The sequence below is a fragment of the Nymphalis io genome, chromosome 2 (assembly GCF_905147045.1).
Source record: "Nymphalis io chromosome 2, ilAglIoxx1.1, whole genome shotgun sequence".
Lineage (NCBI taxonomy): Eukaryota > Metazoa > Arthropoda > Insecta > Lepidoptera > Nymphalidae > Nymphalis > Nymphalis io.
This window is the reverse complement of record NC_065889.1, coordinates 5,708,071-5,734,603: the sequence shown is the minus strand read 5'-3', so window position 1 is coordinate 5,734,603 and position 26,533 is coordinate 5,708,071. Positions and strand designations below refer to the sequence as shown.

The 26,533-nt window shown below is 29.6% G+C and overlaps 1 protein-coding gene across 3 annotated transcripts in view; it reads left to right on the top strand.

Annotated features, from left to right (window-relative positions):
• LOC126778988 (protein sickie) overlaps positions 1 to 26,533 on the top strand; it is a 225,298-nt gene that overhangs the window by 121,774 nt on the left and 76,991 nt on the right. For 2 of the 3 annotated variants that reach the window (XM_050502739.1, XM_050502747.1), the window contains exon 4: positions 24,829 to 24,932. In XM_050502739.1, the coding sequence (XP_050358696.1) occupies positions 24,829 to 24,932 (104 nt within the window). Of the gene's footprint in view, positions 1 to 16,938; positions 17,139 to 24,828; positions 24,933 to 26,533 lie in introns of all 3 variants that reach the window. The other variant, XM_050502751.1, reaches the window with a different exon arrangement.

The following is a 26,533-nucleotide window of genomic DNA, read 5'->3' as shown; positions in this document are numbered from 1 at the left end:
AAAACATTAAACATACATTAAAACATGCTTCTTTTTACATAACATGAACAAGTAGATATGTCGGATGTCAATTACTTTAATATTAAATTGAAAGCCATAGTTTTCACGTGATCAAAGATATTATAATTAGAATAGGTTTTTAATAAATACTGGATAAAAATAGTATAAATAAACAGTAGTATAGTGCGTTAGCCCTGGAAGTTTTTTGTAACTTATTTGTCTATTTATTCAACGGCAAGAAGAAGCGAAGCGTGTTTCGCAATAAATAAAACCGTAGGTGTAAACCATTTGCAATTGTATAGTGTCCGAGGTGGCTTGTACAGGACTCTCGTTTTACTTATTGCTTTCAATAAGGCTTTAGATTTAGCCCGGTATCTTACGCCCACGATGCAAACTGGTCTGCGGTTTCCACATAATTTATATTTAAATTAAATATTTATAGAAGAGAAGTTAATGTTATCATGTTGTTTGATAAAGTCAACATATTATTCAATTTGTCTTAATGAAGATGAGACATTTTTGCTGTTTAGTTTCCTTTTTCTACTCTGAATTGTATGTACATTATTAGGATAAACCATAAATGTATAAAATAATTACTACTTTTTGATATATAATTTTATGTTATGATTATGTGGGTATGGTAAATATAGCTTTGATATTTTTTTTGTACCAGAGTGCCGCCCGAAAATACTGTATTTATACATATATATCATTATACTATATATATCATTATGCTCGAATTAAATTCAAGTAGCTCGCTGCATTTTATAAAACATTGTTTATATAAAAAGAACGTCAATAGTTACAACGAAACGTTTTTCTTATCAATTTTATAGCAAGTTTTATTTAAGTCCATCGATATCAAACTTCGTACAAACTTACTGGAGACCACCTGTGGCATGGTTTCATTTGTTAACTATATATTTATGACTTCGTGAATACTGTGCATTTGTAATTCAACTGGCTTTGCGGTTTCTTGTATATTTACTTTCTAATAAAATTTTATATATCTTGTTACAATAATAATATAATTAATCTAATAAGGATAGACAATGATAATAATCAAAATGACATATTTGAATATTATGTCTTTTAATTAATTTTAACGTTAATTCTCATCAGTTACATAAAAATGCTTCCGTGTTTATAAAATCGATTCGATATTAGGATTAAAACAAACATTAACTTCTGAATGTTCTTATATCAGATGTCGTTGTCGTCCATCGTAAAGAATCAATTGACATTTTATTTCCATACTAAATCAATTTTATTTTAAAACAATGAATTCGTAATAACACTCATTTTAATTAATTCCATCGATCAAACAAAATTTATGTGCCGTTCCATTTCGCATAATGAGTTTTGAGTTGATAATAATCATATCTCTGAGATATATAGATTTGTGTCAGTGTCTCATTTAATCATTTGAATAGGTCCATTACTTGTTTTAGACATCCATCGTTTACGATATACTATCATTCGTTTCATTTACTATTATTAATTTGTGGTCCAAAAATAAAACACCATTTTTAGTGACGTTCATATAATAAAAATTTATATAAAAAAGCGTTGTGTAAGATTTTAAGATCTACGTAACATTTGAAATGAAAAGTTACTGGCGCAAAAGTACGGAAAAAATAGTTTTTTTTTCTTCTGTTATGGATAGGAAATGCGGGTAAATAGAACTGATGGTCTTCATCGCATAGAAATTGCCATTGCTGTGTAAGCCAGTATTACACCATCAATGTGCGAATAAAAATATGTTATGCCCCTTCTGTCTTTTATTAAACTATGAGCCGGTCTCACTCTTTTAAGTGGAACACAGCAATACAAAGTATTGATGTTTGGCGGTGTAATAACTGATAAGCCGGTGGTAGTTATCTAAGCGGGCTTGCACAAAGCCCGCTTAGATAAAGTAAAGTAAAATGTGGTATTTTACTGTATAATATGTTTGACTCTGCTATATGATCACATAATTGAGTAATCTATCTGAATTTTGATATAATTTTTAAGAAATTTAGATACTTTACTAGATGGTTCAGTGGTTGGAACACGTGAATTTTAATCGAAGATTGCGGATTCAAGCACTGAGTTTTGTGTGCTTAATTTGTGTTTATAATTCATCTCACGTTTGCTTATGAAGGAAAACATTGTAATCTTCGTGTGTCAGATAAAATACTGCAACTTGTATCCATCAACTAGCATTTGAGCAGTATGTTTTATTTAATTTTCCTTATACTTTTTTTCGCACTTTGAGCTATATTTAATTAATAAGTTTGTACTTAACACTAGTACGATTTGTTAAATCAACATGGTCGTGATAAGTCTTTATCAAACACTGTCAAGTAAGTCATTCATACATCATGTCTTAAATTGAAATTATTATCTTAGCAGCATTTTGATAGCGTCCGTCGGTCTTTATGATAACTATATGTTATTGTAAATACAGTTGTTTGTTGTTAAATGTTATCAATTGTTGACAATGTATATAATATAAAAGTTTGATCATATTAGGACGATTAATTTAAAACGAGCAGTAACATATGACTTAAAGGAAAAGTGATCTTTAATAATACCTAGCTATGTTTTAATTATTATATAATACAAATAATAGCTAATAATAACTTATTACAAAATGCTATATGCGGTTGCTACCTTTTTTTACAATCAACTTTAAAATATTCAGCGGCAAAACCTAATATAGAAATTATTAGTTAACAAAATAATAATATTTTTACGTATGTTATATGTATAGTATGCATGATTGAATAAATACATACACATATTTAGTTATCATACTTTTGTTATGTTACGTTTCATGTCGAGAAATGAACATTAACCTTTTGTCTTTTGATATTACATAAAAGTTATATTTATAGTTATCATTTCTGTATAATGTAATTATGATTATATGAGTGAGTTAATATGTTGATTTTCTCCACCTGTATTTACGTATAAATTCGTCACACGCTAGTCTCTGGGAAAGGTCGCTCCAGACATGTTAAAAGAATCTAATCAATCAATCACCTATAATCTTTTTATTGCAATTATTAGATTCATTTTGCCAGGAGTTTGAAACATAAATATACAAATGTTGGATAGGCACGGAACTTGCTTACGTAGTTGAAATAAGTAACATTTACTGCTTCGCTATTAAAACATAGCCGAGATGGCCCAGTAGTAAGAACGCGTGAATCTTAACCGATGATCGTGGGTTCAAACCCGATCAAGCACCACTGAATTTTCGTGTGCTTAATTTGTGATTATAATTCATCTCGTGCTTTACGGTGAAGGAAAACATCGGGAGGAAACCTGCATGTCTCTAATTTCACTGAAATTATTCCACATGTATGCCACATGTAATATGTATTCCACCAACTCGCACTGGAGCAGCGTGGTGGAACAAGCTCCAAACCTTCTCCTCAAAAATGGGAGAGGAGGCCTTAGCCCAGCAGTGGGACATTCACGGGCTGTTACTGTTATTAAAACATCGAATATTTTATGTTATTTAAACATTTCCTTTGTTTGTTTTACGAAAACCGTAATGGTTCAGTGGATACAATTCATTAATTCAAATCTAGCTATGCACTGATGACCTTGTTTGTGTTATAAAAAATCAAAGGAAGCCTTGTACTGTGTGTGTGTTAGATGAAATTCAAATATGTACTTACCAATCGAACAACAATAGCGTGATGGAATAGGTTCCGAAACTTTCTCCTTAAGATGCGAGCTTGTTTAGCAATGAAACATACAAATTTTTATTAATTTTATTGTTTACATAGTTTAAAAGTCGATTTTGAAAAAAAGAACATAATTCCTGCCAAGACGTACGTATTCATTTCTACAAAACGTCTTTTAGTTGAGATGCAAAAACCTACTTGAATAAAAACTTTTCAGTTTCACATTAAAATACGAAGCTTGACGTTCAACGTTCTCACGAGATGAAAATGTGCAAGAATTTTATAGAGATAATAATGAACGTTAAAAGAAAATTATTCATGCAAAATTGTTACATAGAAAAGAACCTACCTTTATGTACGAGTGAATAAACTAAGTCTGTTTGTCTGAGTGTGGAAATATTAAATATTTGTATTTAAATATTTCAATAAATATATAAGAGGACTGAGAGACTGTACTTTGCTTTATTCGTATTTGAAATATTTGTAAAACATCAGTAAGACTAATATATTGTTAAATCGGGTGAGCAGTCAAAAATAAAAATGAAAACACACTTACTCAATACCTTATTCAAAGAGACCTTTAAAATGACTTAAATTGCAATTTTATAATCATTAATTAATATTCGGTTCGAAATTCAAATTATAACAATAATAACCGGTATAAAGTATAAAACAAGACTAAGATATATTTTTTAAGTCGAGTAATAATAGCCGATAATGTATGAAAAATGTTCCTATATTCCTAAGCATTTTTAATGTCATCCACTCGTGAATTCAACCTCGTTGAATAATTACTTCGTATCAGGAAAATATTCTCAGTTTTTATTTATCATCCATAATAAGCATTATCAAAATCAGTAATGTAAGTAATGAAAACAACGAACATAGCTAGAACTATGAATGTATTATAATATCAAATTCACATTCTTTCGTTTAAAATGTAGCTTAAGCAAAGTGTTAAAATTTTCTTTTATAGAATCCTGTAAGCACAGCGTTGATCGGAATTTGCGATTTCGAGAATTGTTGCTATGTTAAGCAGTTGCAGTACGGGCTGCTAAACCAGTTTGTGGATAGCGACGTGGGCGCAACTGCATCGAGACTTAGCAGCATTAAGGTGTACTCAAAATAGCCCTTTGTAATTTAATTATCACTGAAACTGTAATTTAAAACTTTAATTCTTTTAATGAGCTTTTTAACTTCTCTTATATATGTGTGTTCACACTGAATTTTATACGAGTTCTAAACACAAATTTAGTGACCATACAACTTTATTTGGTGGTAGAGCTTTATGCAGGCCCATCTGGGTAGGTACCATCCATTCAACACATAGAATTTCTTATGATAATTCTCATTAGAATATTCTACCGCCAAATAGCAATACTTAGTATTGTTCCGGTTAGAAGGATGAGTGTGCCATGCCATGTGATAGAGGCATGAAGAACATAACATCTTAGTTCCCAAGGTTACGAGTACATTGATGATGTAAGGAATGGTTAATATCTTTCACAGTGACAATATTTGTTCTTGGTGGTGACCACTTACCATCAGTTTGCCCTTTTGCCTGTCCGTCTACCTATTTTATAAATAAATACAATATATTTGTACATTTATTTAGTTTTAATATAACGATTAAGCAAAAACCTTACATTGAAAATGATTATTTTTTACAGTCATATTTTATTAATTCAAGGACAGTAAACATTCGTTAGTTATAAAAAGGTAAACAAATCTTACGTTTCTAATCAAATTTAAAATCTATTATTACGAAGTTTATATTTCATGTTTACGAAATTTCCATAAAGTGATATCAGTGATCTTAAGCTACGAAAAATTGATTTCAAATTAATATCAAGTGGAAAACACGCCAATTTTGTTGACAGTAAACGTATAAACACGGGCGGTGCACCGCATTTATTTCTATAGAATATATCTTGAGCAAGCCACACGCTTCTTTTTATCGTCACACATGAAATGTTTATGACGGCTTAAAACTGTAGTGGAACAAAAAAGTTAAATGTGTGCTGTTGCTAGTTTTGTTTTGCTGGGGGAGGTTATGGGGGCGCCACCCTAAGGATTCTGTTCCCTCGTAGAGAACAATAGTTCACACGAAATAATCGATAAATACCATTCTGGTAAAGATCGGGCTACATTTCGTAATATAATACGTACACAATTAATGATGATACTTTTTTAGTACCCAATTAGATTTTTCGTTTCTACAAACAAATTCTACTTACATTAACAAAATTGCAGAACACGATATAAACAAAATAAAATTACTACATAATATTATGAAGTGAATAAGCTTGAGAAACGTTAGGTATGGAAACGTCACACTCAAATTTGTCCTTGAAATTTTACTCACATTACGTATCAATAAATTGGCATATTAATTCTTAAAACTAATCCTTCCTTTGAAACTTATTAAGCTTACTTAAAATAATAAGGGACATGTTTTATAACTATAAAATATTTTAGTTGAAAGTTAAATGATACGTCAATACACAGGATGGTAATATTAATTGGTAATTACAACTACCTTTTCGTAAAGGGAGAACAAAATCATCATCTTCATTATTAGAATACAGATTTCAAAAGATTTAAAGAAACGAATGTTTTATTTTTAATTTACTATATTAAATATATGTCAACTCTATGGAATATATATTTAAAGCCGACGTAAAAGAGTGGAGATAAGTAAATAATTGTTACGTTTTCAACATAAGAGTACTAAAAGTATTAGTATCAATTATTTCTAATTGATATAAATGTGGTGGATTTTTTAAATTCTAATATACGACCCATGGGTGTGAATGCTACAACAGAAATGAATGAAAATAATATTCGTCACTTTTCAGTGTGTATTTTGTTTTCGACGTGTGTGGACATAGCTTTATATTTCCATTTTGAGTTATCACTTTCAACTTGTCAAATGCTTGAAATAAAAAAAAAAAACATCTAATTTTATCATCAAACGCATCTAATTTTAAAAATATGTCCAATTTATAGAAGAATTCTTTGGTAACTAATTCACTTAAAGTGAATAAACTTGTATAAAAGCAAATATAGAACTTTTACATTTTATATTTATACGAAAATTCATCTCGTAAATGATCTTATGAAATATTGCAGCATTTTTCTTTCTTATACTAATTCGATCGGTCATCTATCTTGAGATTCGTAATCTAATAAGATACCTTGAATAAATGCGTCTTGGATGGCAAAAATCGTAAAGGGGAGAGTGTGATAAATCTGAATTAACGTCGTGAGTCTACATTCCTACAGTCACACCCGCAGGTGAATGGTCTGCTTGATCTAATGGAAATATATGAACAATGTTTGGTATAAACCACAAATTACTTTAACAAATTATTTATAGCAATTGTTTTTCAAGTGAAATATGTCTGTTAAATTGTGGTAACAAAATTATTTGCTTATACACTAGTGGTCAGGATTTTTGCAATCCTTTCTGAGTACCAACTTACCTGGTAAGATTACCAAAAATTTTATTAGAACTTTGTATTACTATGTTTCAAGTGAGTCTTTGTATAACGGAAACAAGGGATGCTTTGACAGCTTAAGAAACGGTCTATATTTTTTTAATCTACCATCACGTGACGAACTAGCTCATCTGCAAATCTATTTAAAAAAATTGCAATCGATACTAACTCGAATTAGAAAAAGGTAAATGTTAGGTACGAGCCAAGAGGTTATGGCTGATATATGTATGTATTTACTCTTTGGCGTTACGTTTGAAAACGTAGAAATATAATTTCAATTTTATTTTACCTGCCGGTTATTGAAGGTCGGTAGGATATTAAGGTTATTCTTGCAAGATCTAATTTAACTTCACCTGTTAATATGTGTGGGTGAAATTTCGCAACGAATTCGAATCCAGTTCTATTCAATCAAGTTAGCTAAAATTTCACAATATTTAGTACTAATGACGGTGCAATCTCGTATAAAAATATGCATTTATTAGATTCCATTTTAAATTCAACTATTCGTTGTAAATAAATGAAACAACCTATATATTTTTTAAATATCAACTTTTTTATATATATTTAACTTTAATTGCATCCATAACATTAAAATCATTATTATGCAATTTGAATAAAAACTTCGACAGTTCCTTTTAAATAAATTAATGTTGCATTAATTTTATATTTAAAAAAGGGATGGAATTACACCTTAAAAAAAATTAATGAACTTTTGTGTTATGTACAGGTAATTTATAAAAAGGATAATATTGTGAAGAAAATTTTACACAATGACCGTCGGAGATTTTTCGCTGTTGGAATTTCACACAAAAGACTTTATAACATTAGCGGACTCGGATAATGAAAGTAGATTTTGCTATGTAATTCCTAGTCTAAGTTAGAAGCGGCATAATTTATTTTATGTCATAATATTTTAATATTTTTTCACGTATGATATCTGACAAATTATTTATTTAATAAATTGTTTATTTAATAATAATTTTTAGGCAGCAAATGGTATAACCTTAATATGATTAAGCTTACTGAACTTAGTTACTTACTACGTATTTAAAAAGGTATGTCTTTTATAGACTGTCTCTAGCAAATTCAGAAAATCTGTTCTGATTCAGGCAGTAAACATTGTTTTCTGTCAAGAAATTATTGGGGAATCACGGGGACGGCATTATAATACTGCCAATATAGTGTTGGATATATCGCCAATATTACAATCCTGTGGAAAGCTCGTAAAGCTGCTGGCCTTGAGCCTGATCTCTCCGTGTCGGATTGTGATTCCATCCATTATCCATTGATTTTTGTGGGATTGAATATAGGATGCACATTTTTTGCGCATATAGTAGTTGTTAACTATGATATCGTTTGGCTTAGCTTTTTGTTGGTCGCCGTGACCATAATTCGTTTAAATATTTTCTATGATAGAATCATTAGATCTAATATCTAATGATATTTACCATGCCTTACATCGTCAATTCGCCACCAACTTTGGGAACTTAAATGTAATGTCCCTTGTGCCTATAGTTAAGCTAAGTATTGCTGTTTTGCGGTTGAAAATGTGATGAGTGGGTGGTTCCTAACCAGACAGGCTTGCAAGAAATCCTACCACAAATAAATATTTTCATTTAATAATCACGTAAATCCTCGTTTGAGTCTGAATCCAGATACTAGTATAAAAGACACAAAAAAAAAATGAATAAAACCGCCAATCTCTTATTATTTACAACCCACTACATCTCCGCGTATCCCTCTCTACTACCCCCTGTGAACACCACCCTGTTTATGGCCGGGCATTGTATGGGCTTAATTAATTTGCTTCTATGTGAACAATCTTTTCAGTATTTGTTGAATCATCTATCGAAATAATTAGTGTTTTATATAAATTATCTACAGCTCACAAACAAACTTACGCATACATGAACAAGAATAATTAATATATTTCTAAAACATATATACACCTGTTATAAACGTTGTTTTGCGAGTGTTTAGTTAAACATTGATCTCCCTTTCTGTTATTATTGATATAACATTTGAAAGAATACACTTTTATTTATAACCCCCTTAACGACATTTATAGGTAAAGCCGATATGTTATATAAGTTCATTATTTTATCTTCATTATTAGTCAGGAGTAAATGTATATTAGTTCAATTTGTGAGAGGAGAAATAAAATATTGTTATCTTATAACAAACAGGAATAATAAATAAAATCGAAAAAATGTACTTTTTTAATAAAACATTCAACGTGAAAAGGCAAGTTTTTATTAATTACTAAAAGGCAATATTTATGTTTGTCAATATATAAAGAAGTTTTTATTTTCAATAATGAGTCGGATTTTCTTTTTTAAATTACGAAATATTCATTATTATTAAAGGTTAACGAAAGTTTTTTCGTGTTCATTTATATTGTTTTCAACGTTAATACACAGTTAAGTATTTATTTATTTTACTTAATTAAATTGAAAATATTTATATTATTCCGTGGTTATATAATTTTAGTAGAGTAAAATAACACGTAAATCACCCACTGCTGGGCTAAGGCTTTCTCTTTGTTTGCGAAGGTTAAAAGCTTATTCCACCGCTGCTCAAATGCCGATTGCTGGATACACATATCGCAGATTTCCCATAATCCCACGCATACAGTTTCCCTAACGATATTTTCATCGCACGATTATAAAATTTGTGATGTTTTCTTTGCTTCGAACTAGTGATCTTCGTTTATAATCCACATGTTATATTCAATGACTCCCTTTTTGATGTAAAAGATACCAAAACACACGATTGTAACTAACAGCCAAAACGATTCGACCTCTGTCGTCCAGATCAACATCACAGTTGATTAGTCGCATTTATATGAACGTAGCTTTATAGATCTATAAAGAATTTGAATGAATGATCATTCAAATACATTCGTTTCTGTTACCATTACTCCCATGCAAATAAACCTAAAGCAGAATACAAAGCAGTTACCATAATACGTCTCGGTCATTTTACTCATAAACCAAATGCATAGACATCCCGATTATTTTCGGGCCTTGGGTACCAGAATTTGTATTCTATATCAGAATCATATTATACAATGTATTGTATGTAAATTTTCTCAATCTTAGTATTTTACAATTGCTAGACGCATAAAATCTATTAAATTCTAATGTTTGCATGTCCCGACTTCTTACGGGTAAAATTGATACAGTTATCCCCCCTATATGAGCCTTCCTAAAAGTTAAAATTTCTAAACATTATTTCTTAGCGGATGCTTACGATATATAATAAACCTTTGTTCCATTTATTTGTATGAGTATAGACTTATTAGATTTTTATTCTAAACTAGCAAAACCCACGACTTAGCCTGCATGTAATTCAGTTCGTGACGAAAGAACAAAAGAAACAAAACAAAAAGATGGTCAGTTAGTTAATAATGATGGTCATTTAGCTAACTCGGAAATTAACTGTATACTGAAGCTGTATTAACTTAAAAAAGACAGGAACTGGAAATCAGAATCAAAGACAGCAATTTTATTTATTTATATAGACAAGCTAAAATAAAAAAAATAAGATATGTACGTAAACTTAAAGTTGTTATAATTTTTGATGGACTCAACCGATTTTTATGTAATAATAATTATAATATAGATTTAATACAATATATCTTTAAAACTAAAAGCCTCGTAAAAGTAGTACTCTCAGTACGCGAACTTAGCCAAGGACTTGAGTACTAAGCGCATTATACTTTCTAAAGCATTTATGAGTAAGCGAATGTCACATTATTCCTGTACCCGGAATGATACAACACTGAACACGCGCACGACATTTAAATTTATGATCTGAACATGCCATTTAAGATATTTCTATGATATCGATAACATCTTACGTAAAACCGATCTGGCACTGATCGACTTATACTATATAGCGTTATATATTAAGGAAGAAGTTATTTTTTAATTTAATGGTTATGTTTGTAATTTATTAGTGATAATTATTTATGTGACGTCACAATTGTACTATACTATCAATATATATGGTGTTATTACACAAAGAGTATAACTCCTAAGATTATGTGAAAATTCGTTGACTATGTATGGATACAATAATAAGAATTACAATATAGAATACAATTTCTATAATCATTAATCTATTATAAAATAAATAATAAATATAATACCGCAATAGTAGCTGATTTTTTTTGTAGTGGTAGGACTGCGAGTCATTATAAAATATAACGTATATATGTATGCGTTTTGGTAGTATGTAACGAGGAATTAATATTCGTAAATTTTTTGCGTAAATTTAGTTATACGTCGTTTATATTTAGATTGATTAGTAGTGAGAATTTATTACATAGAATCTTTATTACAACCGGATGGCATCCTATAAGTAGGTCTTTTAAGATTGTACTTAAATAGAGTATGTTCATATGATTTAAGACACAGGCAACATAATTAACAGCTTATATCATATCTTTGAAATCACATTTACAAAGCCATAGCCAAAATATCATATTTAATTGCGCTTAAAAGTATGTATTTTGTAATTATATATTTATTTATAATAAAATATGTATATTAGGAACAGATAAAGTGTGAGTAATATATATATATATATATATATACACTATTATTGTTATATATATAAAAATAGTCAACTGTTACTTATTTATAGTCAACCTTATTGAACATATATTAAGAGACCATCAAATGATTCTGCTTGTTTTTCTTCTGTACGAATCAATAATTCAACAAATCAATTGTAGAAAAATAATAAATATATATTCGGAACATCAAATCAAATGTATAATAACACATACGAAATTTAAATATAAATAGACTGCATTAATTTAAATCATAATAATCAATAATTGAACTTGCATTCTAAGACGCTGGAATGTCTACATGTAAGATGAATTACTAAATATATACGCTTTAAAGCGCTTCATTGGATAACTTGCTGTCGAGTAAATGGACTCGAGCGTACTAAATCTGTCGTCCGAACATTTACCTTGGACTTATTGGTTTCAGCGAATACACTGGCTATTGTTAGTATAAATGGTGCAATAAATATGAATTACGCATCCGTATTTTCACTTTCAAACTCAGTAAATGTTTACTCTTGAACGTATTTTAATGTTTTTTTATTCGCATAAACTAATTTTTAAAAACAAAAGTAGAGCTCGTATAAACTGAAGTTAACTTAAAATTATTAGTTCTAAAAACACAAGAATCATTATTTTTTCTACTAATATTTACATTGAAAATGAGTAATTTTATTTGATTATTCGTCATACTTAAAATAAACCTCACGTTATACATTTGACGTGGACGAAATAGCGTTTTTACTTAAACGTAATACAACAAAATAGATCGGCCATGAATTTGTTTTAAACTTGTATTCAATAAATACTTACTCGTTTTATGGGCTTTAATGTTATTAAAATAAAGGTTATATTAAAAGAACAATCGATGTGGTCGTGATACACTGGGACTTGTTAGCGTTGGATTCTACGAATAGCTATTCTCTGTCGGAAAGCAGCTAATGTTTTTAGAAGCATTACAATCGTCAGTTCAGGCAAATTCCTGTAAACATCGATTTTAGCTGAATAAAAAATTTATGACTGATTTAATTTTAGAATATCAAAAAATCCTACTAATTGAAAGTAGATATGCCACTTATTTCTTAAATAGAAATTAATAGCGATAATATGCATGCTGGAAAAATATTTATTTTCCATTCAAATCTACCTGCAATTGTATCGAATCATATCAGCAACCTCAAAATTCACATTAAATTTCCGAATTCCACAATTAGCGACGACATGTTTTACTGATGACATCACGAAGGTTTTTAAAATCGTCTGTAACTGCAATGAATCACAGAAAAAAATATGATGTCCTCCTGACCGATTTCGGCCACGGCAAATCTCAAGAGAGATTAGAAAACTGCGCAGGACATAGTATAGTCCACAAGTGTATGCAAACACAGGTGTATTCTCTATTCCCTTACTTTGATAATAATCAATTTGATACGACCATTCTGCCGGTTTTACGTGTTCAAGGCACGGAAAACATTCTACAAAAAAAAAAAAAAAAACTAAACATCTCACGAGTCTGCCTTTAAAAGATTCAGCCATTGTCTTCGTTTAAACACTCTTACATAAGAGTAGGTTTAGGTGTTGGAGCTTAGAACTGAAGCTCATGAATTATTTAGACTTATACCTCGCTCACTTACCGCAATTTCTCTTGAAAGTATTACGGTTTGAGTCGTCTCATATTCTTTATCTGAGTATATATAGAAATATCAGATATATCATAATAAGAAAAAGATTTTATTCATTTAGATTTCTTACATACACTACTGGTTTCTGAATCGTATTATTATTATCGATTGTCAATTATATAAATGATAGTTAAAAACACGTTTATATATCATATATATATATATATATATATATATATATATATATATATATATATATGATAAAAACTACATATATATATATATATATATATATATATATATATATATATATATATATATATATGTGTTATTTATGAAACTCTTCATAGAAACTAAACTCAAAATCAGCTCGATGGTAACATATTATCGTATGATGGTGACCCGAAGTACGTAAATGTGACAAACTGTATATCTCGTATTCGAAGTTAGTTAACACTAACTTGCTATAATGCTATACTTACATTGTTTAAGGTTTCCTGTCAGTTTAGCCACGTACACTCATATGAGTAGGAATAATCTACCGCCTAATGTAAACATGTTTAATTTATTTATTTTAATTTTATATTGAATACGATCAAAAGTGCTTGTAAAAGGCTTCACGAAAAATGTATATTTTGATTTTGATATTTTTTGAACGTGAATATAAATTTCGATATTTCATAAAGAATATTATTTTTAAACTAACGATAACGATAGTATAGCTCTAAATTTTGTAATTTTGATCATACAATAATGTTTTACGTCCCCAGTGTGCGATTAAATTATTTAATGACATAATAAACTCAGCCATTGCTCACCCAACACCGATCAAATAGATTTATAATATAATTACATTTTATATTAAACTTTGAGTATAAATTTATGTTCTACGAATGATAAAATATAATTGATGGATATTAATTGTTGCGTATTAATAACGATCTTTTTTAACTTGAACTTTAATTCACAGTGCAAACCTTTAGATTGACTTTTTAATTTATTCTTCGTAGTTTTGTGTAATTTGTGTATCGTGAAACAGTATTACTTATTGTTGTATTATAATGTTGGTCTGGTTCTGGTTTGATCAGTGAGTGATCCAATGATATTATGTCTGTTAACTACAGATACAAGGGACATAACATTTCATTTCCTAAGGACGGGGCGCATTAGCGATGTAATGAATGATTAATATTTTTTACAATGCCAGTCTGTGGTCAGAAGTGACTTATAATATAAATAAAAAGAAGTAATAACTTTCTGTAAAATATGTATAAGCATAAAAATTGATTTACTCGGGCACGGTAAATTCTAGAAAATATCAGCTCCGTTCGAATCCAAACAATGTTCGTGGTACTTGAGCTTAGATTACGTTCGTAGTCTGTACACACTCCATTGAACAGCGCTCGAATGCGCCGCCATGATAATTTCAATAATACAATATAACCGCACCCTACTCTATTATTCCAATATATATTATGATAGCTTATTTGTTTAATTATTTTTAACTAGTTAAAATTATACTAAAATTAAGAATGTCAATATACATAATATATAAAGTAAAGTGTCCCACTGCTAGGTAAAAAACGCCTGATCATCACTTGAGATATGAGGAGCCGTCAAACACGACACGAATTAAAAATATAAATTAAGCACAAAAAAATATTCTATTTCCAAAAATCTTACGCATTTTATGTTTAATAATAATTGAATAAACTCACATTGTATTATCTGATTGAAATACATACATATTTGTATATTAGTTTTTCATATTTACCCATTCATTTTGCCTCAAGTAAAATAATTCTTTACCGAATCTAGCGCAAAATTAATTAATTTAATCATCAAATTAATCAAATCTTAATTTTTAAAATCGATTTATAAACAAAAAAGGTCATATCCGCACTTCCTTAAAAATTATACCCGTATACGATTATATATACGAATTGAAAACCTTCTATTTTTCAAAGTTAGTTAAAACACATCTACAAATTTAAGAACTTGTACATCGAGACAATACAATTCAAATTCAACACATCGCAAACCAGTTTTGTAATTTTGATGTTCGCTGCAGCGATTTAATTTTAATTTGAAACCAAAATATTGTAAGTGGATGTTATGCTACAGCTATTTAGTGCAATTTGGAACGCTTGTCTCAATATTAATTTTATGGTGTATCGTATTAAAGAAAGGTCAATGAACTATAAGCTGTCTGCGGCACCATTGCAATTAGTTTTTTTTTGTGTGCCCTTAGTGTCAATGTTCCCTGCTATTGTTGGATATTAAACAAAATTGGTTATGATAGGTATCAATAATTATTATCAGTTCGTTTTGAGTTATATTTTAACGATTCAAAATGTAATAATCCTATATATCCTAATTCGATTATTTATTCTAGTTAGTGCTGAGGTCATTTTTTCTCGCGCTTATTGTGGGTTCGAATATAACAAATATTTCTTATGTGTCATCCGGTTATTTCCAGATTTATTTAACTTCAATAATAAAAACGTAATAAATATTTCATTTTGTAATTCAAAAAGGTTACGTTCAAAGGTCCGTGAAATAGCTGGCAAGCTCCTGTATTTTAGTTTAGATAAACATTTCTGCAAAATGCAAAAATTATATTATAGTTTGCGTAAGAACTCGCACTTCCACACACGGCTTTTGCATGAATATAAAGATTGAAGTGTGATGCCGGCTTGTATTAATATATTAAACGAGTTTCTTGAATAAATCACCCTCATGCGCTTGTATACTGATGTAATGGCATTCAAAATATGCCTAGTTACTCTCGATAGGTACTTAGGTTCGCCGCGTCTCAACCGTTTTGACCTTTGAAATTCCAATGGCGCTCGATTCGATGGCTAACGATGGCATTTGTGGGATCTGCTAAGTTCGACTATGTAGTGAATGGGCTGGAAACGTGCCTAAAATTTAAACTACAAATATACATCCGTATAAATAAGATAATATCGATTATGAATGCAAACAGCCTTGTGGTACATAGTACCTTTATTAAAATTATGAATTAAATTTCGAATTCGAAATTTTCATTCTAATTTTTATTTGTATCAGACCTTATATTTAAATAATAATTTACTTCGATGCTTGAATCTAAATCGAAAATTAATAAAAAATTCTATCTTGGCTGTACTTATTGTGGACATTTAATGTTAACTACTACCGATAGGCTACAGAGCTTTAAGATTTAAATCAGACAGATTTAAATCTGTGACTTTCTACCATTGTGTATAATAACGACGTAGCCGTCTAGCAGTTTATTAAGAATTGTTCTTTATGTAGCCACAAAACATTACGGTCAATTAGTTTTTTAACATTTTAATTTAGTGAACGTTAATTTGCAATTGCAATCGATTAAAATATTATTTACTAAAAACATTTACGAAGCAAAAAATATTTTACTAACAACGTTTCATTCTTTCACGGCGCTTAATTAAATCTTCAACAAGAAGAGTAAAGTGCCGCCTCGATACGTTGGTATTATCATTTGTAGATATCTATTAATTGATTTAATTTGTCACGTTTGTTTCAATAAAAAGTTAAAAATAAACATCAATACCATCTTAATTAATAACAATGGAGAGAAAGTATTTTGTGATCGATAATTTAATGGAATGAAGTAAAGTGTATGGAAAGTTATTGTAACCATGGGTAATACGAATTCTGGCCAGGGCCATGCCCGTCAAAACAGCAAGAGCAGGAAATCTAGAAGTCTACCTACTTCGCCCGAAGTACGAAGGTATGTATTTTAAAAGTAAAAGTTACATAACAATGCATAAATGTCTTTTTGTTTTGTAAAGGCTTCTCTAAAGGAGAAAGTTTGAAGCCTATTCCACCACGCAGTTCTTCTGCTGGTGGATGGATATACATGTAGAAGAATTACATCCAGAGCATACAAATTTCTTAACGATGTTATCAGGCACTAAATGAAAATTAAGCGATTGAATTTGCAATTGCAATTGCATATAAAAGAGTTTTTTTATATTTCACCGGTTGTTCTCTGGGTAAATTAGTATGCGAACTTTTCCCAATTAAAATAGTAATGTTGAATAAAGAATTTCGAATTTAAATTTTTAATAAAAAACAATTATGACTGAAAATCCTTTAAGAAAAAATTGTTACTCATTTTTTGTTAGTCTAAAAATCAAATATAATAGAATTAGATCTATATGCCTTTAGGATAACAAATTATAATAGAAACTTTCACACGTGTGTTTTTATAAAATGCAAGCTAAGGTCCGTCATGAGTTAGCCGATATGAGTTGCGCTAAAAGATTCTTCGTGCATAAATATATATTGCCTGTTATCGATTGAACGGTATAGATGATGTGCTCCAGGGCCATCTAGTGGTGAATTGAAATCAAAGTGGATCTCATAAAAACCTTCTAAATTAACAAAAATAATATTTTTAGTAAGAATTCATGGTTATCTGTAAAACGGTATCGAATTCTAATAATCTCGAACAAACATGCATTTATTTATATATTATGTTATAAAAAATACATAGATAATATTTTAAATATAGAATCTCGAAAACGCTTGACCTCTATAAAACTCAACAAGAGCGAGGTGAAAATAAGAGTAGGTACCTAGTTCACTTAGCCGGTCGTTCTATAAATATCCAAGCCTGATTTAAGTCACTGTTCGATCTTTTACGATAGCTGTATCATCAGTATCGTAAAGCAAAATAATCTTTGATCTCGACCTTTTACTCTGAAGGTGTAACCTAAACAATGAAAAATGCTGAACCCTTTGTGATGAACCATACCAATGTTTTTGTGATCAACAAAGCGCTTCTGTTTATTTTGCAGTTCGGTTATTATCATTTTTATAAATATATAACATTATTTTTATATAAAATATCAGATAGACAATTTTGAAAAACCAATGTAATCATTTAAGAGAACATAATGCTGTCAGCGTCTAATACTTTTTTTAAGGTATGTAGCATAACAATAAAAATTTCGATAATTCACTTTGTAAATAATACGTAGTAAAGTTGGGGAGAAAAATCACAAACATACCCCGAAATTAAAAAGAAATTACACATGTACTCAATAAATACTTTACATACACCAATTAAAAATTTTAATACGCTATTTAATAGAAAATAGGTACTGTGTGATTTACATTAAAGTTTTTAGTTCGTATAATACATGTACGCTCAATTCGTAATGGAAATAACTTTCCTTATTACAATTATTTCCAATAAAGAGAACATTTTCAAATAAAATAACGAATCAGTGTAAAAGATCAAGCAAATAGTTTCTCCTTATAATTTTAAATAATAATATTAATGTTTAGTAATATTTACTATACATATATGTATATAATCAACAGAACATGTCCCAAGCGTGACAGCTTTAATTTCCGAACTCGGCCGTCCCGGAAGTTACCGTCACGCGCGATACCGTTGTTACCAGACATAGTAGAAAAACGAAAAAAAAACGGCACATAATACAGTTTTGAAATAATACTTATAAATAATTAAAAAGGCGATTTAATCAATGAAAGTTGTAAGGAATAAAAATAAGGATAATATTATTAATACATGTTTTAGAGGAACTATTTATCCCTCCAATTAAGCATAAAGCGTGTGCTAGCAGAGAAACGGTAATGGCCCAGTATCAAACTTGCAACAATTACATCGCTGGGCCCATTAACCATTGTGCTATTCACGCTTAAACGCAATTGATTTGCGATAAAACATAAAATAAAATATTGAAACACAAGTAACGACCTGTTCAATTAAATCCTATTTGTAAATATTTTTTTTCACAAAATAGAATAATGTTTTTATTAAACATTACACCAACCATCCATTAAAGATTTCTATAAACGATAACATCAATGTTGAGATCATTTTTATTCCAATTTATTTTGTTAAAGTATAGAAAAAATATAATAAAAATATATAAGTATAGAAAATATTGTATAGATGAATAAAAAGTATTTTCATAGATAGGTATTGAAAACAACTCCCATATAACGCATGTCAAGTTTGTTGCGCAAAAGCTCTGCTTGTCAAATGACACAACGCTCGCGTCGCCAGATGTTCACTGTTTGGATCTGCCCTTATTATTAAATATTACACAAAGGTTTGATCACAAAGGAATACTTTGTGAAAACAATCTTAAGTGAAGAAAAATAAAGTTTTAATCTCACGGCCATTACGGGGCTGTGTAATTATTGATATTGTAACACGTTGTTTTAAAATATAAGGTCTATCATCAACTAATTAATTGTTGGTGCAAATTCCTTTTTTACCATTACAACAAATTATTTATATCTTATTTAATATTATAAACGTAAAAGTTATGGCGGATGGATGGATCTTTGTTTACTTCTTTACTCGAAAACTACTGAAGGCATTTAGAGGAAATTTAGAATACGGATAGATTTTACACTGACCCTTAACTTATAGGTTACTTAACACCTCATACACGGGCATAGCCGCGGGGGGAAGTTCTTTTTATTGAGCCAAACGACAACCTTTTTTTAATATAATTTAATAAAATGATATAATACGTAAAGTAAGGGTAAATTAGTATTATACAATTTATATCAAGTATGTTGGCAACGCCATCTTGTGAGGAGTAGTGGCAATACTTTCATTCATTCGAAGTTAAAGCTCACACGCATTCTGAGTATATCAATAAAAAATAATATAAAATAGATAGTAGTTGTTGAGTTTTGTTTAATACTATTCATAATAATATGTAATATTTTATATTTATGCGAAAAACGTGTATCGTGTCGTCATATAAATATACCTTGTTTATTATTTTGCCTATTTGAATCAGCCTGTTATATTATTTTCATGAATTATTCTCATAATTCACTTGAAACAGCTTCCTAGCCAGTGGTTTATTGTGAAATCGTGACCGCGGCGCTGACGCGACTTTTCAGTTCGGTAGTCGTATTACATTTTCATAATATTAATTATATTTAGAATTTCACAGTACTAGACATATATCAACAAAACCGTTAAACATTAAGATTTAACTAACTGTATGTATCTATATGGTTAAGTTAAATTGTATATCACAAAATATGCATTTGTATATAAAATAATATTTATAGACTTGTGCTTCATAGTTCTAAACGTAAAGTTTTATTATCATAAATATGTTATTAAATAATTTTAATAAAGTATTACTAAACAATAAAGTTACGTTTTATGTTGTTGCCAGCATTAAAAAGGTTTAACCGATTATTTATTACTAACGAAAATGTTATTGCCCTTGTGTCTGTAGTTACACTCGTCCTTCAAACCCGAACGCAACAATACTATGTATCGTTGTTTAGTGGTAGAATATCTGATGAATGGGTGGTACTTACCCAGATAGGCTTGCACAAAGCCCTACCACCTAGTTAACCTAAAAAAACCAAAATCGATATTGATTATTCTAGTTGTGATAATCACAAGCTTTGGGATTTTTTACCCAATAATGGAATGAATTCAAACAAAGAGATAATATAAAATTTATTGTAATTTTTAGTCTTCTAGAAGGTGCCATATTTAGTTTAAAGTGACGTCACAAAGCCTATAGCCTAACTAGCGATTAAGACGATTCTAATGATACTTTATATGTTGTCGAATTATGCCAATAGTTTAGAAGTTATATGGGAACAGCTGAACATTTATTCCTTACATACATACCGGCTGAAATATGCTCCGTAGTCGGGTAAGAATTAAATTGAAGAGACCGTAAAAATGAAAAAGGGAAGTAGTAACAAAAGAGAATTGAAATCTTTTCAGTAATTGTTAATTGTTATCGGAGACGGGTAAAGGTCACGAGTATTCAGAATTAAGATTACTTTCAACTAAAAACATTTTCAGTTAAACGAATCATAAAAAAAGAGTTAATGTTTTTTATCCTACAGATATATTTCAACAAAGTTAAAGAACTGTTTGGGGATGTCGAAAACACATGTGATTCTGTAGTTTGTGGATGTGCTCTGGACAAATTCCGACCACAAATCCTCGCTAGAGGAAGGTATTTTTCGTTTGCAATCTGATTACTTATCTCCCGGCTGTAGCTATTGTGGTACAGTATCTACATGTTGTAACTAAAGGCTGATTTTAAAACTAAGCTGATTGCGTTCGTTTTGATCTACGCTATTTCATCTTCATACTCCAATTTCCTTAAGTAAACAAGTCATTTTCCAAATGTTTCTTATTCGAGCCGAAAGTACCCTAATTAGCTTTTGGCGTTGGCTTTTAGAAAGATTAGGCTTCGTATTGATGGAGCGTTTGATAAATTTTACATGACGAACAAGAATTGAGTTACTGGTAATCCACGTTCAAGTCGTGATGAATTTCAAAATTATTACTATTTTCAAATAAAAATATTTTTTTTAATTAATTAAATATTTATTATTGTTATAGTCCAAATAATGAGTTAGCCAGTGTATCTACAGGTACTCGTACAAGGGACATAATATCTTAATTTCCAAGGTTGGTGGTGAGTTGACTAAGTTTGGGATGATTAATATTTCTTACAGTGCCTATGGACGCTAACACCTGCCTATTTAAAATGAAATAAAAAAAAACATATATACCGGCCAGTACCTTATGTGAAATAAAACAATAGATACTCATATAACACTATGTTTAGTCAACAAAATCTATAATAATATTATAAATGCGAAAGTAACTCTGTCTGTTACGTTTTCAAGTCAAATCACTGAACAGATTTTGATGAAATTTTGTATGAACTTATAATATAATATTAATGAGTAGTCGAGATGGCCCAGTGGTAAGAACGCGTGAATCTTAACCGATGATCGTGCGTTCAAACCCGGGCAAGCACCACTGAATTTTCATGTGCTTAATTTGTGATTATAATTTATCTCGTGCTTTACGGTGAAGGAAACATCGTGAGGAAACCTGCACTTGTCTAATTTCACTGAAATTCTGCCACATGTGTATTCCACCAACCCGCATTGGAGCAGCGTGGTGAAATGAGCTCCAAACCTTCTCCTCAAAAAGAGGAGAGGAGGCCTTTAGTCCAGCAGTGGGACATTCACAGGCTGTTACGGTACGGTACTGTTGTATGAACCCAAGGAAAGACATAGACTACTATTTTGTATCTAACCGAACGCGGCCGAAGCTGAAAGAGAAAACTAGTTAGAAGTACCTTACGTAAATTTTCATTTATTTTAGTAACTAATTAAAACTATAATAAGTCCTTGTTAGTAGATTCATTTAGATTTACTGTTTATATTGTTACTAACTTTGTTTTTCTTTCTCTTGTCAAGATTTATGAGAACATTTCTAAGATTTGTTCTGTTCAATGTAAACATAATTTAATTTAATATAAAAAAAACTTTTTATGAGTAAATTATGACAATACTTTATTGTTTTAATATATTATTTTTATATCAGAATAGAAGTTGTAGTGTATTGGCAAACTTATGAATTTTATTAAAAAAGTTATAAAAATAATAAATATCAACTAACGATAAGTTTTTACCAACTTATAGCTTAATATGATTACAAAAAAGAAAATATTAATTTAGATTTATTAAATTAAATAAAAATATAAGTATCTTGTGAATTCTATCCCTAACATCAATTTGGTCCCTTTTTACCGCTTGTTAAATAATACGAAAAGATAGATTATAGTATATATTACTTTCGCATTAACTACCTTAACTGCCTTAAACGCAAAAACAAAGACTGTAATTCTAATATGTTTACAAGTTTCCATAAAAAGCGTTAGTCTTAACGTAACTACTATACTAAGTAAAGTACTTACCACGCATGAAATATATTATACCTTATTGATATAAGCGTAATTCTATCTAAGAATTTAATAACGCTTTAATGCGATTTATAAAGTTATTTATTGAAAATACTGTCATACAAAAATATACCCTATGTGTATACGCTATGGCATCAATTCGTTTGTTGTTTTTAAAAATACAAAACATTGGAATTTAATATTATTTAGTAAACGGCGACATCAGTAGGTTCGTTATTATCATGCGGTATAGTAATATATTGACAGACCATTGAAAAAGTTTAGTTTAAAATTCATGTTATATAATCAATTAGGATGTATAATAATCATGATCGTAATGTATCAAGGTAGTTTATTTTTATTTATATATATTGAATTGTATTGTATTTTTTTTGTATAATAATTGAAATAAGTGATATGAGTTAAATATATTTTATTTGTTGTATTTAACATGTGTAATATATGAATTATACTTAAAAAAATATGTATCTGATTGTGTAATTTATGGGATTGTTCATGACAAAAATGAGCTAAGATTGTTTTTTTTAGAAAACAAATTGTATAATTGTTAAAACAATAAAATTATTAGCTTAAATTAAATATAGAAGATGCAAATAAAAGTATGGTAAAAAAATATGAGGGAGAGAAAAAAAACATAATAACTTCTACATATAAAATTAAATAAATAATAAAGTCAAAAGAGCTATCATATTGTAAATATTCATAATATAATACTTTACCAGCAAATACTTTCGCTACACATTTGCGTTCATCATCAGATCAGCTCTATTGTACCAAATGATTATATTATCAATTGATTTGTAAACTTTAACATACTGGCTTTTTGCTTACATAATACATACATTTTTGCTTACACGTATGAAGCTAAAGCGTCTAAAAAATTTTCAACGTAGACAAATTGGTATTGATAACTTAAAGCTCAGCCCATAAGATTGGTTTTATAAGAAGTTTGACCCAACTCATATGTTGTCAATATGCTTCACACTTTGAAAGCTAAGACATTCAGGCCATTGTATCTGTATTAACATTGACTCATCCTTCAAACAGGATATTGCAATACTTTGTATTGCTGTTTGACGATAACATATAACTGATCACTTGTGACCAACATTGAATCTGATGATGAATTTTTATCAATAGCTAAATCTATATATTCCATTTTATGTACATATTGGACGTAACGTTAAAGTGTACATTTTAAAACGTAATATTATTGCTTAGAAAATTTTAATTTACTAATATTTTTCACCTTTGCCCAATACCAATAAACTGGCACCATACGTATTTCATTAAATAGTATCGTACGTAGATATTATCATATTTTATTTATTTATATTATATCATTTATGGTTGGAGAAGTTTATATTATAACATTGCAATAGTTTTTGGCAGAATTTAATGGCGGGCCGTCTGACGTCCACCTTCTTTCTTTCGAAGCTTTTATTTATGAGTTAGGCTACCGATATGATCGCAAGATTTCTCCGCTGCTGTAATCCACACGGCTAACATAGTATACAAAGTATACAATGATATAAATGAGATATTGTCAACGTAGAAACGGAATTCATTTTATTATCTGTACTGTATTTTTTATATTCGTTATTGTTGATACTTTGGCAAATATTACCTTTTTCATTCTGATATAATATATTTTTACAGACAAGTGTCAGTGCTGCAGACGTCGATACCGCTGCCGGCGTCAGCGGCGGCAGTACGGCGCGCTCCACCAGACAAGCGACCTCTACCGGCCACCCCAGTGCACGGTAAGATATCCGAAAGTCTGTCTGTAACGCTTTGACGTCTTCTGAACCCCAAGAAAGGCTATAGAACATAGACTATAATTATATATTTATTAATACTCTGACCGCGTCTATTTGTCTTGGTGTAGTATAAGTATTGACACTTTGAAAGTGTCGATTGAATTAAGTTTGCGCAACTAAAAAAGTTCAGCGATTTTTGACCGAATTTGAACTTATAACCTTCGTTTAATTTAGCGTAATTTACCACTTGACATTTACTTACAATACTAATTGCCGCCCGCGGCTTCGACCGCGTTTGAGGGGGCGGGACAGGTGTTAGGTACCCTATGTCGAATACTGTACCATTGACGTGTATGAAAAATTTCATGATGATCGGTTCAGTAGTTGAGACATGAAAACGTAATAAGCAAACAAACTCACTATGCCATTCATAATATCGGTTAGGATATGAATATAATTAAAAGATTATTCAATTAACAGACTAAATAAATGAGTAAATAATTGTCCATATACAATAAGGATTATGAATTACTGCAATCTCATTCAAATATCACTAATAGAATTCGTAACTAAGTGGTTAATAATTTGAAAACAGTTGTGGTTATTATATACATATATTATAGGCATACGATATGATTCACTAAGCTCGATTTGTACTGTGACAAACGCAGGACTAGAAACAAACAGACTTGTATATAATGTTGCACGTGCGTTAACATTATCAAACGGAATATGCAGCTGGGTTTTACTTTGAAAGCTTTAAACGTTATCGTAATTTATTGATACTTATAAAATTAATATGACGTCATATTATCAAACATGAAATATGAACTCAATTATATTGTCATTTCAAAATGTATATTCTTTGTTTAAATATCTATTTAAAAAAGTTATTAAATAGATATTTATATGTATACATTAAAATCAAAAGTGCTTACTATATTATATCTTTAACTCGCTATATTGTAAAGTGAAAATATTCTAGTTATTTATTATTATATAATTATTATACATTAAAATAGACGAATATTTTCCCGCCAAACAGTACTTTATATCACTGTGTTCCTCTGTTATTTTAATGGAAAGTGAGCCAGTGTAAAGACGCAAGGGACATGACAGTGTAAAAATTGGCCTATTACTCGCATGCTTACGTGAATAAACAAGAACATACACGCTGTATTAAAATCGATCGTGTGGTATTTTAATTAAGGATCTCTCGGTATAAATGATTATCATTCAAGATATTTCGATGTGGTCTTAGAATGTTATTCGCTAATGAGAGGAGTATTTCTTCTCCGGAAGCTTATAAAATAATGGTAGCTTTATTTACGAATAATTTATAAAAATTAAACATTTTTATAATTATTTTTAATTTAAGGAAGAACTTTTGTTATATAAATGAATATATATAATAGACGAAGCGCAAATTTACTTTATGATGATACTTATGTATGATATAAGGAAAATAATGAATCACTGTGTCGTACGCTTAGAGGAGAAAGCGTAACAAACAAACAAACGAAATCACTTTCGCATGTATAATATTAGTAAGGATAATGTTTGAGACGACAATATTACAAATGTTTATTAACTCGTAGTAGTCC